At 50.3% G+C, this 20,623-nt stretch overlaps 4 protein-coding genes across 10 annotated transcripts in view; 2 read left to right on the top strand and 2 right to left on the bottom strand.

Annotated features, from left to right (window-relative positions):
• The window catches only part of Eftud2 (elongation factor Tu GTP binding domain containing 2), a 42,466-nt gene extending 40,356 nt beyond the window's left edge, over window positions 1–2,110 (bottom strand). Inside the window, exons 1-2 of one of the 2 annotated variants that reach the window (XM_015495576.2) lie at window positions 1,887–2,110; window positions 428–536 (exon numbers count right to left, since the gene is read on the bottom strand). In XM_015495576.2, coding sequence (XP_015351062.1) covers window positions 428–532 — 105 coding nt within the window. In that variant the 5' untranslated portion in view covers window positions 533–536; window positions 1,887–2,110. The remainder of the gene's footprint in view (window positions 1–427; window positions 537–1,886) is intronic. The other variant, XM_015495577.2, reaches the window with a different exon arrangement.
• On the top strand, window positions 2,008–5,919 carry Ccdc103 (coiled-coil domain containing 103). 5 transcript variants are annotated; one of them, XM_048790136.1, is made up of 4 exons: window positions 2,008–2,086; window positions 3,647–3,798; window positions 4,187–4,319; window positions 5,002–5,919. In XM_048790136.1, the coding sequence occupies exons 2-4, from the start codon at window positions 3,656–3,658 to the stop codon at window positions 5,452–5,454; spliced, it is 729 nt and encodes a 242-aa protein (XP_048646093.1). In that variant the 5' UTR covers window positions 2,008–2,086; window positions 3,647–3,655; the 3' UTR covers window positions 5,455–5,919. The 5 variants fall into 5 exon arrangements, with proteins under 5 accessions (XP_048646093.1, XP_015351061.1, XP_048646089.1 ...); XM_015495575.2 differs by lacking the exon at window positions 2,008–2,086 and adding an exon at window positions 2,219–2,343; XM_048790132.1 differs by lacking the exon at window positions 2,008–2,086 and adding an exon at window positions 2,234–2,438.
• Window positions 5,920–6,471: 552 nt separating this feature from the next.
• Window positions 6,472–8,516, top strand: Fam187a (family with sequence similarity 187 member A). Its single transcript, XM_015495814.2, has one exon. It carries the CDS (start codon window positions 6,495–6,497, stop codon window positions 7,737–7,739), a length of 1,245 nt encoding a protein of 414 aa, XP_015351300.1. The 5' UTR covers window positions 6,472–6,494; the 3' UTR covers window positions 7,740–8,516.
• Window positions 8,501–17,842, bottom strand: LOC107150752 (glial fibrillary acidic protein). Of its 2 annotated transcripts, XM_048790131.1 has the most exons (10): window positions 17,276–17,842; window positions 16,255–16,315; window positions 15,975–16,070; window positions 14,701–14,862; window positions 13,440–13,565; window positions 13,026–13,246; window positions 12,413–12,456; window positions 11,933–12,052; window positions 10,673–10,758; window positions 8,501–10,019 (listed from the first exon to the last, which is right to left on the bottom strand). In XM_048790131.1, the coding sequence occupies exons 1-10, from the start codon at window positions 17,728–17,730 to the stop codon at window positions 9,978–9,980; spliced, it is 1,413 nt and encodes a 470-aa protein (XP_048646088.1). In that variant the 5' UTR covers window positions 17,731–17,842; the 3' UTR covers window positions 8,501–9,977. The 2 variants fall into 2 exon arrangements, with proteins under 2 accessions (XP_048646088.1, XP_015351358.1); XM_015495872.2 differs by lacking the exon at window positions 11,933–12,052 and having other exon boundaries at window positions 17,276–17,797.
• Window positions 17,843–20,623: the final 2,781 nt, after the last annotated feature.

Below are 20,623 nucleotides of genomic sequence, written 5' to 3'. Positions count from 1 at the left end.
AAGCTGATTACCTTTTCTAAACTGGAATTACACATGATTGTCAAAAGATACTTCAGGCAAATGGAAGAAAAGCTACTTTCAGATGAACCAGAGCTCAGAATATAAACCACCTCATCGGGCTGGGGTTGTGGCTCATAGTAGAGCGCTCGTCTAGCACGCATAAGGCCCCAGGTTCGATCCTCAACACCACATAAAAATAAATAAATAAAATAAAGGTATTTTTTAAAAAAACCCACCTCATCAGTGAAACTATCTTATATTCCCTTTTGGATCTTTAGTAGCTGAGTTTTTGTGGGGCAGTATAAGTCAGGCTGTAAAAAAGGCAACGTTAAGAGAGATACACAGGGCATTATGGGAATACAGAGGATTCAGAACTTTACTGATCTTTTTAAAAGAGAGATGATAAAAAGCAATATGTTCGCTGTACCTCATCAAGATCTTTGGTCTCTCTGCCCAATTCATCATCATCTTCATCAGAATCAAGTTCTGGCCCAATATAATTTCCAAATTCATCATACAAGTCAGTATCCATGATGCTAAAATTCAAAGAGAGGAGAAGAGTTAGATTCTGGCCAAGATAATCAAAGACTCCATGGCAAGCACTTGTATTTCTACTTTTAAGGTTGGTCAGATACCTCTCATGCCCCTTTTCCAGATGTGACTAATCACTGATTAACCTACTAACTAATTCCCTCCAAATCCCAGTACCTTCCCCACCTCTATGCCCTACTCATTGTCCTACTTCCATACTCTTTCCTCCATTTCTTTCTTTTTTTTCAAATATGTATTTTTAGTTGTAGAGGGACACAATACCTTTATTTATTTATGTGATACTGAGGATTGAACCCAGTGCCTCACAGTGTGAGGCAAGTGTTCTACCATACTACTAACATTGTCCTATATAATCATAACACAACCACCATAATTGAAAAATGTATACTAGCACAGAATTACCACCTAATACACATATTCCATTTAAGTTTTACAAATTGTTCCAATAATGTCCCGCACAACCAAGAATCCCATCCTCGATTATCGTCTGCATTTAGCTGATGTGTTTTTATTCTCATTCAATCTAGAACGATTTCTTAGTTTTTCTGGACTTACATGACTTTTGAAGATTACAAAAAAAAAAAAAAAAAAAAAAAAAAGACTCCCATTAAGTGCCTGCAGAAACTTTTCTAGAAGGCTGTTCATGGAACAAATCAAGTTAATTTCTGTTTCAGAACCATTGCACTTGTCATTCTCTTTTGCCCTTTGGATATTTATACCTTGTTACTTTATTAAAACGTCACCTTTTCTGTCACTTTTTGAAGTCCTCCATACATGCTTTCCAACCTCGCTTCTACTGTCTCGTTAACATTTACCGGTAACTCATTTATAGTAATTTGTTTGCTGTTCATTTCTCCAACTACAATTTAAGCAAGGACTTTGTTTTGTTTACTTTGAACAGTGCCTGGCACAAAACTGTCCCCAGTAAGTATCTGTTGAGTGAATTAATGACTCCAACACTGCACATACAGACTTTCCCACAGATACCCCAAACCCGGATCTCTTGTGTACTAAATCTGCATTTCTCCGCTAGACTTCAGGCTCTCAAAGGTGGGAACTTGGCAAAGAAGGAATTAAGTCGGCATAGATGGAGGAGGAAGAAAGGGGACTGGACAGTTAGAGCCTAGCTTCTGCCTAGGGACAGGACGTTACCCACTGAGAAAACAAGGAAAGCCCGGAACCGGTGCGCATGTGTCGATCCCGCTCCAGGCCTCAATTTACCCATTTGTGAAGAGAAAGGGACAGAGAGTATACAACACCTCTCCAGATATGACGTTCTTCAATTTCCCATTCCACCCGGAAAAAAAAAAAAAAAAACCTTCCAGAGCGCTTACCCCGCGGCAGCTCACCTCCCGCCAGCTCAGCCAAGTGCTCCGAGTCGGCCCCTGGACACCGCGCTTCCGTCCCACGCCGCGACAACGTCTGCGCCCGCCGCCAGGAAGGACCTCGCAGACGCCACGATCGCGTTTCTCGGAGGACTGACCTCTGCCTGCAAACCTGCTCCAAGGACTGCTGACCGCGAAGACAGGAACCGGTAAAGTGGACTTGTGGGTCTCCAAATCAAGGCCTGCGCTGCTCCAAAGAAAGTGAGGTCTGAGGACGCAGAAATCTGATCAGGCGTCTCGGAGCCACCCTGAAAGGGGGCCTTCGGACCGGTCATGTGGGAAGGCGGTTGGCGTAGTTGCCAGGCAACCACCGCTGTGGGGTGAAGAATGCGCTGAGCTATCTTCCGGTTCTAGCATATCAGGGATCCCCAAAGAAAACAAGGGGACCAACGCCAGGGTCGCGAGGGTGAGGGACTGGAGGCTGAGTAATGGGAAAGGAAGAGCTGTTCTATTCATTCGATGACAGGAGAGGCCTCAGAACTGGATAGAAAGCCACACAAGGTGTCGGGCTTATAGTCTCAGCTACTTAGGAGGCTAAACCAGGAAGATAAAAAACAAACAATAACAGCAACAAAAACCTGGACAGGAACGGGATACCTAGATTCAGTTGCTGACCAACCCAACTCCCTTCTCAGCATTCAGCTTCTCCACGTCGAGGTGGGGATCAGGGTGGCCATGGGGTTAATTGTAGACCTCCTGCTTTCCTGCTCTAGTGCTGTTCCTGGGTGAATCACAAAATCTAGCTCAACTTACCAGGAATCTGAAGCTCAGGAAGGTCTCACAAGTAAATGCCAGAGCCCAGACTGGAACCCATCTGGAAGATTCTCTTGTAGAAAAGGCCAGTTAGACTCTGCCCTGAGACTACAAAAGTACAACGGCAGAACTAAAGACTTTTCTCATGTACTTAGACATCTGTGCCTCCAGCTTTGGGTTGGACAGAGAGATTTGGGGATGGAGATTATTGAGCTCCTTCTTCTGATACTTCAGTTTCCTGTTCATTCATTGCTTCTGGTTTGGGTGAAGACTATTTTTTCCCATTAAAGACATTTCAGGAAGGATGCAATGCTATCTCTGGGCTCTGGTAGCTAACAAGACTCCTGCTTTTGTGTGATATCCTCAATGGAACAACTTGCTATGGAGTGATCCTATGTGGAAGAACGAATGGTCTGAATTCTGAGATCCAAATGCCTCTTCAGCTAAAGCACCAAAATTATTATTTTTGTGGAGCTGGGGATCAAACCCAGGGCCTTGCACATGCTAGGAAAGTGCTTTACTACTGAGCTATAAATATTTTTAGAATAGAGAACAAAATCAAGACAGGGCTCCAAACTGAAAGTCAGAATTCTGTATTTTCAGTGACAAGTCTTATATAAGCCCTCCCTGTGCAACTCAACTTGTATAAGTAGAAAGCCAGGTTTTTGTAATGCTTGCTAAGATAAGTATCATAATGTTTTGGGGTCATTTTGTGTTTTGGTAAAGAATCCAGAGGTGGGGCTGAGTTTGTGGCTCATTGGTAGAGTGCTTATTTAGCACATGCAAGGCCCTGGTTTCAATCCTTAGCACCACATAAAAATAAATAAATAAATAAAATAAAGATATTGTGTCCATCCACAACTAAAATATAAATACTAAAAAATAATCCAGAGGCATCCTCCTTTTCCTGATATTGGCCCTCCATTAATGTTCATTCCCTATACCTTCCTTCCCAGGAACAGGCCATGGAAAGGAATGATGTTATTGACTTCAAAGCTTTGGAGAAAGAGCTGCAGGATGCGCTCGCTGCTGATGAGAAGTACAAACGAGAGAATGCTGCCAAGCTACGGGCAGTGGAACAGAGGGTGCCTTCCTATGAGGAGTTCAGGTTGGCTCACTGCCGTTTTTCTCAGGCCGTCCTGCTATGATGGGCTACAGTAGTTAACAGCAAGCACTCTGGAATCAGATCATTCTGAGCTCCTGGCCTCAACCTCTACTACTAGTGTAATCTTCTGAAAGTTCCTTAATCTCTCTGAGCCTCAATTTTTTCATCTGTAAAGAGAATAACTTTTGTTATAATTAAATAAGCTATTGCATATAAGATTCTGAACACAGTATCTGGCTTCATGTGCAGAGTTTGAAAACTTTTAGCTATACTGCTATCATAATTGTAATATTATCCTGTCAACAGGTTCAACCTTACATCAGGCAAAATCTAGCTGCCTCCCTCCCAAGACAGCTAAGTTCACCACCCATTCTCTGTCCTTTATCTATAGGAGTATTGTCCTTGCATCACATCTGAAGCCTCTGGAGCGGAAGGACAAGATGGGAGGAAAGAGAACTGTGCCCTGGAATTGTCACACTACTCAAGGGCAACCTTCCCAAGATGTGGCCACCGAAATCTCCCAGGTAGGTAAGGCCCAGCCTCTTTAGACTAGCAGAATGCTCTGTCCTAAAGCTCCAACCATGTCTTCTTACAACACATACTTCTTCATTTTATCTCATGGAAGACAACAGAGACAGGATTTTGCCTCTAGTCACAGAAAGAAAAGCAACCACGAGATGATAGTGCTGAGATGAACTGAGCAGAATGAGTCAGAAAGCATTCCTTCCATCAGTCTTTTGACTTTCATTCCTACATCAGAATTGGATAGCTCAGCTTCTGAGATAGGTCATAGATAGTACAACAATCCTGTGGCAGTTTGGGGAGAGAGACCCAGCCTGTCAGGTCCTTGACACTCACTTTGTGTTCCTTTCTCTCTTCCTGAGATTTCCCATTAAATCCTTCACCCTTCTCAGAGCAAATACTGATCTACTATTGAAAACCAGAGCTATGTCCCATTCATCAGTAGGAAAATCCCAGCATAAGTGAGAATCCAGGCCAAATCATGGCCTGGATTCCTTGGGCCCTCCTTCTCTCTCACATCCCCAGTTCCCTCCTTTGAAAATGAGACCCACAGGCACAGTAGCCTACCCAGTGCTTAGAGAGCAATCCCAGAGTTAAGATGAAAACCCACAGGCTCCCCTTAACCTCACTGTCACAGAGCAACCAGAAGAGCTCTGGACCCCCTTTGCTTCCTTTGTGACCCAGGAGAAAGTCCCCTTCCAGCCTGAGACCTCAGCAGAATTCTACCGAGATTGGCGACGACACTTGCAGAGTGGACCAGAGCGCTACCAGGCCCTGCTGCAGCTTGGAGGTCCCAAACTGGGTCACCTCTTCCAGACAGATGTGGGGTTTGGACTTCTAGGGGAGCTGCTCGTGGTACTGGATGATCATGTGAGGCCAGCTGACAGGATGACAGTGCTGGGGGTCCTTCGCAGCCTGGCCGGCACGGGACGCTTTACCCTGAACCTGAGCCTCCTGAGCCACGCTGAGCAAGAGAGTTGCCGAGGGTTGTTTCAGAAGCTGCAGGCCATGGCTACCCCCAGATCTTTGCAGGAGGGGGGCTGTCCAGACAAACAGGCTGTGGAGGAGCAAGATGGTGGGCTCCAGGAGGAGGAGGGGCTCCTGCAGGAGCTATTAGGGCTGTACCAGATTCACTGATAGGACTGGCTGCCCTCAGAGTCCCTCTCAGAAGACCACCCTGACCTGCTTTCCTGATGTTTGACAGTGCTGCCTCCCTGGCTGACGTGAGCTTCAATGATCATCAGAGACATTTTTTTGGTGGTTGTCTTGGGGTTTCTGCAGGACTATAATGAGAAACCCACATCTACTTCCCTTCTCAGCTTGGAATTTTCAGAGAAAAAACTTGAATCAAGTCTCTCTAACTTTTCCAGTCACTGTATCCATCTTTTGAACTGTGTGAATCCACAGGACAGAAAAGGGTCCAGGAGGTTGAAATCAGTTTTGCTTCCCATCCTTTTTGAGTCTAACCCACTGGCCATGAGAGATGGATGTGTTTCCAACCAAATGCGGGTGACACCAGGTACAGCCTCCACTCAGAAAAAGAAAAAAGCAAACTTGTTCATCTTTCATGTTAAATAAACATTGATACTCATAATTCTTTAATCAGAATATTTGTAGCTTGAAGTCAATGAATGGACATTTAATTAACAGTGACCAAATGCTACTTCATTTCAGGTACAGAATTTTTCTCTAAGGGCTGAGTTCTTGTGCAGGTTGGGGAAGCCCCAAGCCATTAACTTAGGTCCAATGTCCTGGATGGCCAGGTGTATTGGAGGGAAGGCTTCCAGACTGATGGAAGGGAAGATATTTTATATGGGGCAGGTCAGGCAGGGCCTAGATCAGCGAAGGACAAAGGCCTTATGGCTCCATCTGGTTTTCCTTGACCCATTCTTAGAGCAGGGGAGTGCCAGTGTTCTAGAAAGGTGAGTGAAGGCCAAGTTCTAGAATGATTTTCCCTCGAGATCAGGCCTGGAACATTCCAAAGACATCTAGTACATCAGTTGGAAATAAATTGCCTTGCATTTGGCTGCTTCCTGTGAAGACTGTTGCTTATTTTCCTGGCTGCTTAGTTCTTTCCTCATATAGAGGCCTCTTCTTGGCAGTGATTTCTAGAAACCCCATAGGTGTTCAGTGCCTTGTTTTTTTTCCCTGCCCCTCTGTCCCTCCCTCCTGTAGATATGAGCCTGGCCCACACCACTGTGCTTCTCTGTGCCTGGGGCAGTCTCCAGGCCTTTGAAATAGTGGAGAAGGAGAACATTTTTCTGAAGACCCCCTGCCCTGCTTTCCTTATGTTTGACAATGCTGCCTACTTGGCTGATATGAGCTTTGAGCTTCCCTGTCACTGCAAGCCTGAGGAGGTGCCGGCTGTAGTCTGGTACTATCAAAAGCATGTGGGTAGCAGCCACACCAAAGTGCTGACAGACTTTGATGGGCGTGTGCTGACCGAGGCGGCCCAGGTGCGTGTGGGCAGTGACATGCTAGTCCGTTTCAGCATCCGCATGTTTAGCCTGTTGGTTTTCCGGGCCCAGCCTGAGGACTCAGGTCTGTACTTCTGTGGCACCCGCAAAGGGGAATACTTTTATGCCTACGATGTGGACATCCAGAGCAATGAGGGAATGGTGGCGACCTTCAAGGACATGGGCCAGAAGCCCTTTGCTGATGAGTACTATGGGAACCTCCATGTCTTCACCACCTTCTGGGAGTGGACCCCTTGTGACCGCTGTGGGGTGCGTGGGGAGCAATGGCGCATTGGCCTCTGCTACCTGCAGAGCCCTGACCTCTCCCCACGGTACCGGAGGACACAGTCTGATGTGGTGTCCTGTGGTTCACAGGCTGTGCCTAGGAGACTGCGCACCACAGTCAGGGACCACATGCCTGAGTTGCTGGTTCAGAGCTGCCTGGTGCCCTGTGAAAAGAAGAACCGGTTCCGGGAGAGTGTGCTGGCTATATACAACTACGTGTCCAAAGTGGGTAGCAAGCCTTGGGTGCCCAAAGTGCCCATTCAGTTTCACCAGCAGAGACTGGGCCATGGACTCATCATCTCCTGTCCTGGGGCCCGGCCAGAGCATGCTGTGGCTTGGGACAAGGACCACCAGCACCTCTACCGCACACAATACCTAAAAGGTGTCAACAGATCCATGAGAGTATTCATTGACCATGGCAACCAGCTCCACATTCGCTTCACTCAGCTAAGTGACCGGGGCATTTACTATTGTTGGCGGCAAGGGGTGCAGATTGCTGGGTTTCGACTCAGTGTGACATCCCGAGGGCACTACCCAGCCTCACTGTCTGACCCTGAGACTCGTGCTGCTGTGGAGCTCACCCTGATAAGCTATCTTCTCATCACAGCAATTTTTGTCACCGTTCACCTCTGTCGTTGCTGCTGTTACTCATTTCGCTTTTGTCCCATGTTCTCACCCTAGGCTCTCTCTTCCCAAGCTCTGAAGACCAGTTGTGCTTCAATGTGTTTGTTAAATGATACCAGATGCCTCTGGGTAGGCGTCCTGGGCTGGGACATGTGGCAAGAAGATGCAGACAAATCTATTAGTTACAATCTGCTTCCCAATTTCATGAGCAGGTATGGGGCCTGATCTGGGAAGTGGGGAAACCTAAAGCAGGTGATAGCTTGGGGACTGAGGAGAAGGGAAGTAGGCAGGGGCATATGTTTTCTGACTTCACACTTAGGACAGAGGAGGAAGTGAACTAATACCCACCAAATCACCTGTTGCTGTTGGATCACATTTGAGGTGCCCTTGAGGATTGCTGACGGGGCACTGGTTGAGCTGTGGGTGGCACAGGAGGAAGGAAGAAAAAAGTGAAGGGAGCTAGCATATGTCTTCCTTGGCTTTCTCCCCAGCATCATTCTGGGAATGGCAGGTAGGAATAGCAGGTGTGGGAGTAAAGATGAAGACTAGGATGGGGAATGGTGAAGGGAGCAGAGATCAAATTCTGGGCTTTCTGCACTCAGGCTGGGGATGAGAAGATGGAGTGGGGAGCAGAGGCCAGGGTACCATGCCTACTGTGGCAGAACAGGTCAGAAATGGGATTTGGTATGTGGCTACTGCCATAGGGACTTGGACTCCCAAGACAATAAGAGATAAAGAGTAAGTTGAGTCTTGTCCAGTGCTACATCTTGACCCCAGCTTCCCCACCCCTGCCATGAAGAGATGAGAGTACACTCTGGGGAAGGCCATGGTATGCATCTTTATTTCTCCTCAGTGAGTAAAGATGGTGGCACTTCCCTGAAGGTTAGCAGCAACAGCAGCAGCAGATGGTAGCAAGGAGTGAAGAGAGGGCACCAAGTCTTGGGAAGAGGGAGGGATCCCCTGAGGGACCCCATCTTCCTTCTTGGCCTCAGAGGGGAGTAGGACCATGGAGTGGGCCCTTCCAGCCCCATTTCTGGGCACAAATATCTACCACCTGCCCACCAGCCTGCCCAGGGAGAGTAGAACAGGTGTTCTGGGGTGGAAGAGTGTGCCCAAGTGCCCCTGCTTCAGGCTTTGCTCTGCTCATGCCTCAGTTTCCCAAACTATAAAATAGGGTGCTGCCTAAAATACAGGTGGGGTACATTCTATACGCAGGTAAGAGGGGACACAAGGGGCCCTTAATGTAGGGAAGAGCAGCAGCTAGTCATTACAGGTGGAGAAGGTTAGGTGGAGGGTAGTGGCCTCACTGTGGTCAGGAGGCAGCAGTCACAGGGCTCTGAGGCCTGGGTGGTCAAAGATTATGCAGCACATAAAGAGGCCTTCAGAACTGAGACAGTGGTACTCTGCCCCCATGGAAAGCAGCCCTCTCTCCCCTGTTTCAGCATCTTCAAAAGGATGAGTCATTTTCTGGATTCGCATGACTCAGAGGCCAAGTGTAACTGTTACTCACAATCCCCACTCTGATGTCTGGCATCATCCCCACTGCCTCCTTACTACCAGTGTCCCTTCTACCCCATATGGGGGAGTCGTCTTGGGTTTGACCTCTCTGTATCCACACCTAGGGGCCAGGAAGCCCCCCTCATTGCCCTTCTAACACTCCTTCCCTCTCCACTTAACTGTAGATTCCCCGAGAGCTGAGAACCAAGCTCTTACCTGCCTATAGACTGGTTCCCTGGATGGCAGCTCAATGGGATTAAGACATTTGAATTACCATTCAGGAGGCCCCCTGGGACCTTTCTCTGTAGTCTAGGTAGCAGGACTTCTCCTACATTGGTCAGGGTCATTCTAGAAGAGCAAGCCTCTGCCCAGGGCTGCCTTGCCTGTGAGGACTTTCTCTTCCAGCAGCCTAAGAAAACTCAAAGCCCAGTTCCCAGAGACTCCAGAGACCTCCAGCTTTGGCAACAGTTGCCATAACAACAGGGTGATTTGTAGGTGCCCCCTGCCCTATCCAACTTATTCCTTCGCTCCCAATTTTAACCCAAGCTGCTGGCCACACTTCTAGACTGCCCCTTTGGTGTGAGTGCCCTGTTAGTTGAAGTTGCTAGGTGCTGGGTGGGTGCCATCTGGCAGGCCGAATGCTGACTGCGCCTAGGGCAGCAGACTGGTGTAGAGATGGAGGAGGGAGGGGAGCAGCAGTTAGGAATCAGGTCTGGAGAAATGAGCTATCCAAGGAGAAGCAACTATACTGCTCCCACTACAGGCCCCTCATGCTGTGGGGCCACCTGGTGGCCCACCTCACATCACATCCTTGTGCTCCTGCTTGGACTCCTTAATGACCTGCAGGGGACAGGGAAGGTGCACAGTGCAACAGTTTAGGAGCTCACCGACTCCAGGTCCCCCATGCTAAGCTATGTAACTTATGTAAGGCAAGTACCCAACCATCCTAGAACTTTCTTTTCTTAAGACCGCCTTTCATTGTGCAGTGGTCGGAGTGGGTAGTAAAGGAGAACTTGTACAGTGCTTAGCACCATGCCTGGCACACAGGGCTTATGGTATAAGAGTAGCCTTACTGCTGCTGCCACTCCAACTGGGAATGCCAAGGGGGCAGCATGCCAAATCCCTTCTCCTGTCCTTCTGGCAGATTCCTTTGAATAAAATTTGAAAGTACTCCCTCTTCCCAACTGTCCCAGCCAGAGTTGGGAGTGAAAGCTACTAGCTTTCCTTCCTCTCTCTCCCAGTCCTGTTTCCAGAAGCACCTGAGTCTGGAGGGTGAGAAAGGGAGAGAGCCTGAGTTGGGACCCAATCCAGTGGCCTAGGTCCTTTCACTGCCCATGGAGACTGAAGAAAGGAGTGATGTTCAGGCTCCTCCCCAAAGTCCATAGCACTCCAGGAGCTCTTGGGAGTCACCAAGGACCTCCTGTGTGCCTGGCTCAGGCTTTCTTCCAGAGCCTTGCCAAGTATCCCTGGACACAGCCAGAATCCCTCCTCACCTCGCCATCACGCATCTCCACAGTCTTCACCACAATGTTCCTCTTGAGGTGGCCTTCTGACACGGACTTGGTGTCCAGGCTGGTTTCTACAGGTGTTGGGAGAAGAGGCCTCCCGTGGGTCCTCAGGACACTACACATCCTCTCCTACACCCAACTTCCCCATCACACACACGAATCACCAGCACAAGTGCCTATCCATCCAGGCAGGGAGAGTCCCTGCTCTTCCAAAAGGGCTAGAGACCTCCCAAGTCCCCATGGTGCTGGGCACATCCCACTGTGATCCAGTGCTCTGCCATCTCTGACCTGGCTTCATTTAAATCCCTATCTGGCTTTCTGGCAATCCAGTACTGCATCAGAGAAGAAGCACGTGGGCTTTGAAATCTGGTGGACCAGAGCTTGAGCCCTAGCTCAGCCACTAACCAGCCATATATACAAAATAATTGACCTCAGCCATATTGCAGAATGGGGATGATGGTCTCTAGGTGGCAGTGAGAAGGTGATTAACTAAAATAATGTATGTAAAGCATCTGGCACATATTAGTGATTGATACGTATAGGTCCCTTCCCTTTCTTACTTGTCTGTCACTTATGTGATCCCTCAATGTCTAGCACTCAGCAGATTTTCACTACCTGGTCAGCATGGTTAACTTTCTGATGCTGAATTAAGCCTTGGAAACACATCTGGTGTTCCTAAATATCCTCACCCAGAAGAAGAGAATTTTCTTATCTACAAATCATTGATGGCCACATATCAACAAAAAAGTAATTTAGTCTCCCCTTAGAGAGAAAAATATAACATGTCACACTATTATTTAAAATTAAGAGCAGAGAACATAAAATTTCATTCACTACAAGAGTAACACTCCTGAGGGAAATAATCCTCTGGGCTGCATTGCGCTGAGAAGAGCAACAGAGCCTTGGGGACAGATGGATCAAGCACAGAACCTGGCCACCAGGCACAGCAAGACCCAAGGGGACTTCCCAGTGACAGAGGAGGTGAGGCAGAGGCTGGCATCTGATTGAGAGCATCTCATCTGAGTACCCAGGGACTTGCCACCTTGAACACTGGCCAGATCTGCTAGTTTAACCTACAGTTACCCTGTGCTGGGCACTGAGGTTCCTGGGAAAGTGACACAGTTCTGGTCCTTTAGGACTCCTGGGAGGAGTGAGCGCAAGAGGACCAGGAAAATGGGCTTGCTGAGACTTGCTTGCTCCCTGTCAAGCTGAGAAAAGCACTCATTTGAGAGGCAGGCAGCTAACCGAGAGCCGACGGGGCTCCATTTACAATCTGGTGAGCCTGTATTGGTATAACTTGTATTGTGAGCCTTTTGAGATGTCTTGTGACCTTGTGACCTTCCCCTTCTTTGGTGCTTTTGCCCCCTGTAGTGACAAGCAGTTGGAAAAAAAACCAAAAATATGAAACACTCAAAAGGGCAGACCTTGCCCAAGGCATGCAGAGCAGGCAGAGGCAGAGACCTCATCCAGTTCTGCTGTGGAATGGGGTATTGGGAGGGGAGGAAGGGACACAGGCAGAGCAGGACAGGAGCAGCAGCAAGCCCCACCTGTTGAGTGCCCAGGGATGCTGTGTTCTGGCTAGGAGCTCTGCAGTGAATCATGAAGACCCTCAGGGAGAGCCCAGACCTCTTTCCCCTGGTCTCTGGCCCCAGGCCAGAACAGCCCATGATCTTGGGGGAGGAGGTGGGCATCCAACACCCTTCCTACAAGGCCCACTCTACTGACCTCGGATCTGCAGGTTGGAGAAGGTCTGCACTGGAATGGTGATGCTGAAAGACAGCAAAGGGATGGGGTGACCAGGCTGCCCTAGGACATCCCAGGCCAGGTTCTGGACAAGGGTTGGCATGACAACCCAAAGGGCCATTTGCCATGCCAGGAGAGTCTCCCAAGCTTTCTGCAGCAGCCAGTGCTCTCTGTGTAGCTCCAAAAGTGTGCCAGAGTTTTGGATGTTATCTGCCAAGGAACATGTTCCACTAAGGATAATGGAGACTTGCATGGCAGAGGAGAGGGAGGAGAAAATGGTGAAAGTGCCAAGAATTGGAAGAGATCAGTCAGGGGAACAGAAGTCCAGTCTTTGTTGAGAGGCTGAGGAGTGAGACCCTTAGTTTGGAGGGTGACCCAGGTACCCCCCACCCTGGGACCTAATCAATATTGGTTGGAGCCATTCATCAGACATCTATTGAATAGCTACTGCGTGTTGGTCAGGCAATGTGCTGGGCACTGGGTGGGAGAATAACTGGACCCAAGGATGGATCACTCTCAGGCCCTGAAGGGAGCAAGGCAGACTCTAGAGGGAGGCAGCAGGGAGAATTTCCCGAGGGCTGTGGTCTCGGCTCACCGGTTCTCCTCGCCCTCCAGTAGCTTCCTATAGGTGGCGATCTCGATGTCCAGGGCCAGCTTGACATTAAGCAGGTCCTGGTACTCCTGCAGGTGGCGGGCCATCTCGTCTTTGAGGCTCTGTCCCTCTTCCTCCAGACGGGCCAGGGTCTCCTGGTAACTCGCCGCCTCCCGCGCGTGGCGCTCCTCCTGCTCGCGCATCTGTCTCTCCAGGGACTCGTTCTGTGGGATGTAGCGGGCCGGTCCCTCGGGGCCCCGGCATGCTGCTCAGCGCTGGAACCTCTGCGCGACTCTGAGAGGCTTCGAGGCCCGGCCTCCAGCCCGGAGTAACATCGGAGCCCCGCCCTCTGCCAGGTCCCTACCCAGGCCCTTTTCTTTTAGCATCCCTAACGTGGTGGTGACCCCCACTGCTCACCGTTCCACGCAAGGACTCCAGGTCGCAGGTCAAGGCCTGCAGCTGGCGCCGGTAGTCATTGGCCTCGTGCTTGGCCTGGCGGAGCAGCTCGGCGTTGCGGGCGGCAGCATCTGTGAGGTCAGCAAACTAGAAGGGGAAAGAGCCCTAACTGAGGGGTGGGCCCCCGATACATATATCCAGGGGATCCGCGTGGGCCGGTGGAGACTGCTGGGAAATCACGGAGATGGGCATGACCCAGGTCACCCCCAGGACACTGGCCCTGGCAGGGTTTATTCCCAGTGACAGTGACCCCTGGATTGGAGGCACAGTAGTCACTGCTGTGCCTCAGCCTCTAGCACAGTACCTGTTCAGCCGGCGAATGAATGACCAGTGCCAGAGGATCTTGAACCTCTGTGCTGGCTGCCCTATCTATGAGCCTGAAACCCGTCCCCACCTTGGATAATAGGTCCTGGCCAGCAAAGCCCTGGGTGCTAATAGCCCTTTCCCCCAGCTTGCACTCAGCATTCCAGCATGCCTTGACCCTACTCAGACTGTCACAGGCTTTTGCTGCTCACACCCCTCAGCCCTGGCGCCCTGGATCAGCACCTCCAAGTACTACCTCTCTGTGTTTCACCTCCCGGCCTCCTAACAGGCTCTGCTGTCCCTCTTCTCTTTATATAGGTAACCTACCTGTTCTTTCTAGCTCAAATGTCCCCCACCAGACTTCCCCAGTTCCAACGCTGCAAATAAACTGCCCTGTGGTGTTTCTCTATGCAGCCCTATTTAGGTCCATTATCACATCTCCCTGCTCAGATGCCTTTCTGTATCCCAGCAAATAACCTGGCATGCAGTAAATGCTCCATAACCCAGCACGCAGACTGGCAGAGGCATCAAGAATGCAGGCTCCCAAGTGAAATGGGATAGGGTTGGAAATCCTACTTTACCACATAGGAGCTTTGTGGCTTTGGGCAAGTTGGTTAACCTCTCTGGATTTCAGTTCTCTCATCTCTCGAAGAATAGTGCTTCATGGTAAGATAATAAACTCAAAGCACAGGGGCCTGGCATACAACAATGTTAGTAGCACAATAGTAGTAATAGCAGGAATAATATTAATGAGTACTTTTGGAAGTAGTAGTGCCTGTGTGACCTGGGCAGGTTATCTTACTTCTCTGGGGAGGTTGGTCACTGAGAGGATATTCCTCTAGCCTCCTCCTCCCTCCTTCCCCTGTCCTCTTGTATGGAGCAAGGAGGGCTGACTGAGGAGCCCCACAGGCAAGGCTACCTTGGACCGGTACCACTCCTCTGCCTCCTGCATGTTGCTGGACGCCACTGCCTCGTACTGCGTGCGGATCTCCCTCAGGGCTGCTGTGAGGTCTGGCTTGGCCACGTCCATCTCCACGTGGACCTGCTGTCGGGCTAGCTGTTCCTGGAGTTCCCGCACCTCCTGGCCAGGGTGAGAGAAGAGGTACCAGGGGTCAGGGCTCCAGGTGTAGGCTTCAGCTGGGGTTCTCACAGCATCACACCCTCTTCTACCTGCCCCTGGGCCAGGAGCATTGGCAAAGGGAGATGAGACAGCCCTTGTTGGAGTAAGTGGCATGGCCCAGACTAAGAGAAGCAGGAGGGAGAGTTTGTCATTGTCCTTCCTGGGCTGGATAGGTAGGAGGCAGGTGCTGAGCATGCGCCTGTGGGTTTCCAGGTTCCATGGGGCCAGGGATTGTGAATCCAGAATTGGAGGTCAGAGATTAGTGGGTGTTTTTTTTTTTTTTTCTTTTTAAAGAATGGCTCTTGTTTTGGCTGGGGATGTAGCTCAGCAGTAAAGCATTTAACTGGCATGTGCAAAACAAAAAACAAAAACAGAGAGAAAAAGAATGGCTCTCATTTTAGTGGAGACAGAGGGCAGTGGGGAATCAGAGATTAACTATGTGACCTTAGGACTTCTAAAAAGCTTTTTTTTTTTTTTTTAATTTTGAAACAGGGTTTTACTAAGTTACCCAAGCTCCCTCAGCCTTAGATCATTTTTTTTTTTTTTTTGGTGCTGGGGATTGAACTTGGGGGCACTTGACCACTGAGCCAAGTCCCCAGCTCTATTTTGTATTTTATTTAGAGAAAGGGTCTCACTGAGTTGCTTAGCACCTCACTTTTGCTAAGGCTAGTTTTGAACTTGCAATCCTCCTGCCTCAGCCTCTCCAGCCATTGGGATTACAGGGGCGTGTGCCACCATGCCCAGCTAGGACATTTTTTAACTTTTATAGACTTCAGTGTCTTTCTCTGTGAAAAGAAGGTAGCTGGAAGAACTCCTATCTCATAGGGATGATGTGAAGAAAAACCCAGGCAGCAAGGCCTTGCACTTGTCCGTTCAGGGGGCATGTCTGTGCCTTTCACCAAGTGGTGGGGATGCTCTCTGTCTCTGCCTTCACTTTCTGTCTCTGTCTCTCTCTCTCATTTTCTTTCTGCTGCCAATCTGCTTCCTCTGTCTCAGAGTATCTCTGTCTCTGTCTCTCTCAGTGTGTGTATCTCTCTGTGTGTTGGGCTTCCCTCCCTCTTCCCTGGCCTCACCTCCTCATGGATCTTCCTCAAGAACCGGATCTCCTCCTCCAATGACTCAATCTTCCTCTCCAGATCCAGACGGGCCAGGGTGGCTTCATCTGCCTCCTGGAGTGGGAATGGGGCATTGGGCCACTCTGACTCCAGGCTCCTCCTCTCCATTCCCCAGCCTTGTCTTACCCCTCCTTCTGGGGTGTTGGGAAGCAGCACACTGTTCTGAAGGGCTAGGCTTGGGGGCTGTGTTTGCCATCAATACTTCCCCCTCCCTGACCCTCCCCTCCACCTTTCTGACCTGTCTATAGGCAGCCAGGTTGTTCTCAGCCTCCAGCCTCAGGTTGGTTTCATCCTGGAGCCTGGGATGGGGAACAAATTCCTGGATCCAGGATCTTGTAGTATTCTTGGATCTTGCCCCTATCTCCCAGGAGGTGGCTACTACAGAGACCTCCCCCCCGCAGGACCAGTACAGTAGCAGGAGGAGTGAGGGTCAGAGAGGGGTCCTAGACAGAAGCCTTGACTGGGATCATGAGCAGACAAAGGCTTTTGCCTTAACTCATCACTAAGACGCCTTGTCAGGGTAGTGCACCTGATTCTGCTCACACAGGCGCATCCACCAGTGTGCACTTGCTGCTGCATGCTCGACACACATCCTCCCACATTGGAGGGTGCACGTACATGCCCACTGTTCAGCAAATCACCATGCCTCTGGGGTTTCCTCTGACACCAGGTACTACCTTCTGAGATGAATTTTACTGTGATCTCTGCTTGATAGCCATGCAAGTCAAAGTGATTTGAATATGATCAGAGGCCAGTGATATGTAGTCACCTCTGTTCTGCACCCAGACCTGCCTGCTCTTTCCCCCACTTCCTTTAGCCTGGAGCCCAAGCCTCTTTGTGGACACCCACCTTCTCCTCTTGTCACTCCTCCTTTGTATAGACCCAGACCCAGAATAGGTGACAACTCCCTCCCATCACACACACACACACACACACACAATTCTCAATGCCCAGAGAATCAAATGCAAAACCTCTGTCTAGTGGGGCCCTTGGCTGCCTGGCATAGCCTTCCCCTGTGGGGATGTACCCAGAGTGTCTGGCTCCCTGGAAGAAGTCCTTTGGGAATCAGATTCCTGAGGTCTTAGACTGCTACCTGGTCCCTCCCAGGAGCATGATAGCCCCCACTTTTCCAGAAGTGGGGAAACCCAGGGAGCAAAGAGGCTGAGCCCTTGTCCAAGACTGCAGCCCTGCAGCCTCGCCCTCTCAGAGGCTCCATCCTCTTTGCTCACCAGCCCCCTTTCCCTGCCCCCGCTCCTCACTTCTGCCTCAGGGTGCCCAGGTCCTGTGCCAGATTGTCCCTCTCCACCTCAAGCCGGGCGCTGTTGGCAGTGAGCTGATCAAGCCGCAGCCGCAGCTCCCGCAGCTCAGCTTGGTAGACATCAGCCAGCTTAGTGGGCTCCTTGGCCCGAAGCTGGTTCAGCTCAGCAGCCAGCGCCTTGTTTTGCTGTTCCAGGAAGCGAACCTTCTCGATGTAGCTGGCAAAGCGGTCATTGAGCTCCATCATCTCTGCCCGCTCACTGGCCCGGGTCTCCTTGAAGCCGGCATTGAGTGCCCCAGCCAGGGAGAAGTCCACCCGGGCTGGGATTGGAGGGTGCATTCGAGCCAGGGTAAAGCGGGAGCCAGGACCTAGGAGGTGGCTGGGACCCAGGCTCCGAACCAACATCTCGGAGGAGGTGTAGGACCGACGAGCAGAAGTGACTCGTCGCCGCTCCATCCTGCTTTGCCTCTGCTGACTCCTGGGATGTGAAGGCTTTATGGGAGAGTGGACCAGCCTGGCCTTGCCTGGGCTGCCCTGGCGACGCCCCCTGGCATAGCCTGAGGGGGTGGGGCTGGGCTGCAACCCAGCCACAGGAGAGTTCTCTCACCCCACCAAGGTCACTATACCCAGAGGCAGGGCTTCCTGGTACCTAGGGCTGGATGCTGGGGCTGGAGCCCTGATCAATGAGCAAGGAGACCCTCTCTCTAGGAAGGAGTCAAGAAAGGACTGGGCCTGGGCTGGGGGTGTAGTTCAGTCGGAGAGAGCTGTCTAGCATGCAGGAGGCCTTGGGTTCAATCCTTAGGACCATACATATACATGCATGTGTGCACGCACATGCACACAAGAGCTGTGCCAGGTGACCTCTGACCTGCTTCCAGGCCTTCCCTTACTCCACATTCCCTCTTCCTGTGCCTGCTAAATGCAGGGAATTAGGTGAAGAATGAACCTATGCCATGCTGCAAAGAACAGCCTATGCTACAGTTTTCTGCTGAGCACTATTCCAACAGGTATCCAGAGTCATGCCCTCTAAGCACAGAGGTCCTAATTTTTGCTTTCTCCCCATTCCCTGGAATGTCTAGAGGGGCAACTAAGGTTTCTACATAGCTATGGGAAAGAGACGTGGAGATCCTGATAGGGCAGGAAGGACAGGCCTTCTCCCTGAGCCTCTCTTTAGCCCTGTGTTTGTCCTGCCGGCTCCCCTCTGCTTGCCTGGCCTCCCTGCACAGGCTCCCAGAGCCTGGTCCCTGACAGCTCCACAAAGCAGTTACGAATGAGCTGGCAGTGCTGGCTCGAATCTTTGTTCCTGTTACACCCTGTTTCCCTGGTCACCCCTCACTCTCCCCCTGAAGATTTATGTCTTTTAAGTTCCCACACATCAGGCTGAGATGGGAAAGGCCTCTGGGAATGGGTGGGTTTGGGAATTCAGGAACCACTGGGTTTAATTGGGAACATAGGTCCTTGGTCCTGTTGCCCCTTGAGACTTTAGGTCCATCCATCCTGTCCAGTCTGGTCCCACCCAGGCGCCAAAGCCTTCTGTGCCCAGATAGTGCTGTTCCCCCAGTACTCTGCCCTCGCTGCCCAGGCTTGAGCTTCTGATCTCTACTCCAGGGCACTTGCTGAATGGAGCTTTGTTCTCCACAGCCAGCGTGGGCGCCATACAGCAAGGGCAGTCCCCAGGGGGCTGTACAACTTTTATCCGAGGATTCCAGGATGTCAGGCTGGGGTACAGTGCAAGCCCCCTTGCTCAATGGGCTTCTCGGAAAGCATCTGAAGAGGGCTGGGGTGCAGCGGGAAGCAGGCTGTGTGCCCACCCTGACTATTGTGTCTGTGCCAAGGTGAGTCACTCAGCAGGCACAAGGAGGAGACTCTGGGGGTAGCCAGCCCAGCACCGCCAGGTCTCCCACTTGCAGACAAGGCCTGGCTGCTTGCCCCAGCCCCAACTCTCAAGCCAGCTCAGGCCCCCAAGCTCCAGTAAAAGCAACACCCCCAACTCCACACCAGGGGGACATGTTTTTCAATTGGACATCTGATGAGCTGGCTACTAAGGTTTCCCTCGATGAGTCCCAGTGCAGAGAGGGAGGTGAGAGCCCTTGGGCTCCAATGACATTTGCCCCTGGCCTGAGTAGTGTCATGATGAGGGAAATCCTGAGGAGGGGGTCCTGGTGACCTTTGATCCTGATGTGGTTTGGGTGGCTGGGGAAGGACAAGGTAAAGAAAGAACAAGACAAGGCAGGAGACTTTGTCCCCAGCCTCATCTCTGGGGTGGCCTACCCTTCCTAGCTGCCCAACAGGAAATAGTGTGTGGTGTTGCCTTCTTTAAGGCAAATCGAAGGGAAAAATGGGCAAAGAGGTCCTGGAGGGAAAAGATACAATAAGAACAGAAGCTGCTCATCACTGGAGCTTAGAGACTTGCTCCTGTGCATGCAGACATGAGTTTGTTTTAGCACCAGCACATGGGGTCACCCAGGCTCCCCAACCTTGGCCTTCTCCTTGTGCCCTGTTATAGCCCAGTTCCATCCTCAACTCCCACAGGATCCTGAGACCCCTCCCACAATCAGCCCCAAACTCTCTCAGGAATCTCACCAGAGACAAAAGTCAGTCATGGTTGTTTTGCAAACTTTCATAACCATTATTTTTTGTGACACAATTATTGTAGAAAAATCGGAAAATACAGATAAGCAATACAAAAGAATTTAATTAGCCATAATTTTACCACATGGAGATAGATACCAGCTTTTTTCTACACATATAAACTCAATTTTCCAAAATAGGCTCATGCTGCACAAATTATTTTGTAATTTGCTTTTCTTACTCAACAATATGTTGTGAACATCTTTCCATATCAATAAATATTTATCTACATCATCATTTTAACAGCTGCATGGTTTTCTACTATCTGTGTTCATTTAACCAAGCCCTGTTGTTAGACAGTTACGTTTGCCTTTCTCTCTCTCCTAAACTGTCCTCATGCCCATCTGCCCCAGACAGACATAGCCACCGGAGCAAGGCAGCCCTCAGCCCTCCCAGCCTCTAATGGGACACCCATCCTCCCAGTCTGGCTTAGGGCTCATTCTCTGAGGTGCCTCCTCTTCTGCTTCTCCAACAGGAAGGCCCCAACATCCAAAGCCTCAGGCCAAAGCCTAAGCCGACTGGTAGATGGATGCCTGGAGATATATCTATCTATCTATCTATCTATCTATCTATCTATCTATCTATATATATTTTTGTTGTTGTTGTTGTTTGTTTGTTTTTTTGGTGAAGGGCGTGTATTGGGGATTGAATCCTGAATCCTGAAATGCTTAACCACTGAGCCACATCCCCAACCCTTTTTAAATATTTTATTTCAAGA

Source organism: Marmota marmota, unplaced genomic scaffold, assembly GCF_001458135.2.
Source record: "Marmota marmota marmota unplaced genomic scaffold, marMar, whole genome shotgun sequence".
In the NCBI taxonomy this organism is placed as follows: Eukaryota; Metazoa; Chordata; class Mammalia; order Rodentia; family Sciuridae; genus Marmota; species Marmota marmota.
Note: the sequence above shows the minus strand (reverse complement) of the source record. Positions and strands in the feature narration are given on the sequence as shown.

Coding starts and splice junctions, on each gene's coding strand:
- Fam187a (XM_015495814.2), top strand. CDS start 6,495: ATGAGCCTGGCCCACACCACTGTGCTTCTCTGTGCCTGGGGCAGTCTC.
- LOC107150752 (XM_048790131.1), bottom strand. CDS start 17,730: ATGGAGCGGCGACGAGTCACTTCTGCTCGTCGGTCCTACACCTCCTCC. Junction 16,071..16,254: donor ACCTGGCTGCCTATAGACAG/GTCAGAAAGGTG, acceptor TTCCCACTCCAG/GAGGCAGATGAAGCCACCCT. Junction 12,053..12,412: donor CTCCAACCTGCAGATCCGAG/GTCAGTAGAGTG, acceptor TTGTCACTACAG/GGGGCAAAAGCACCAAAGAA.
- Ccdc103 (XM_048790132.1), top strand. CDS start 2,397: ATGACAGGAGAGGCCTCAGAACTGGATAGAAAGCCACACAAG. Junction 2,439..3,646: donor TGGATAGAAAGCCACACAAG/GTGTCGGGCTTA, acceptor CTTCCTTCCCAG/GAACAGGCCATGGAAAGGAA. Junction 4,320..5,001: donor TGGCCACCGAAATCTCCCAG/GTAGGTAAGGCC, acceptor TTTGTGACCCAG/GAGAAAGTCCCCTTCCAGCC.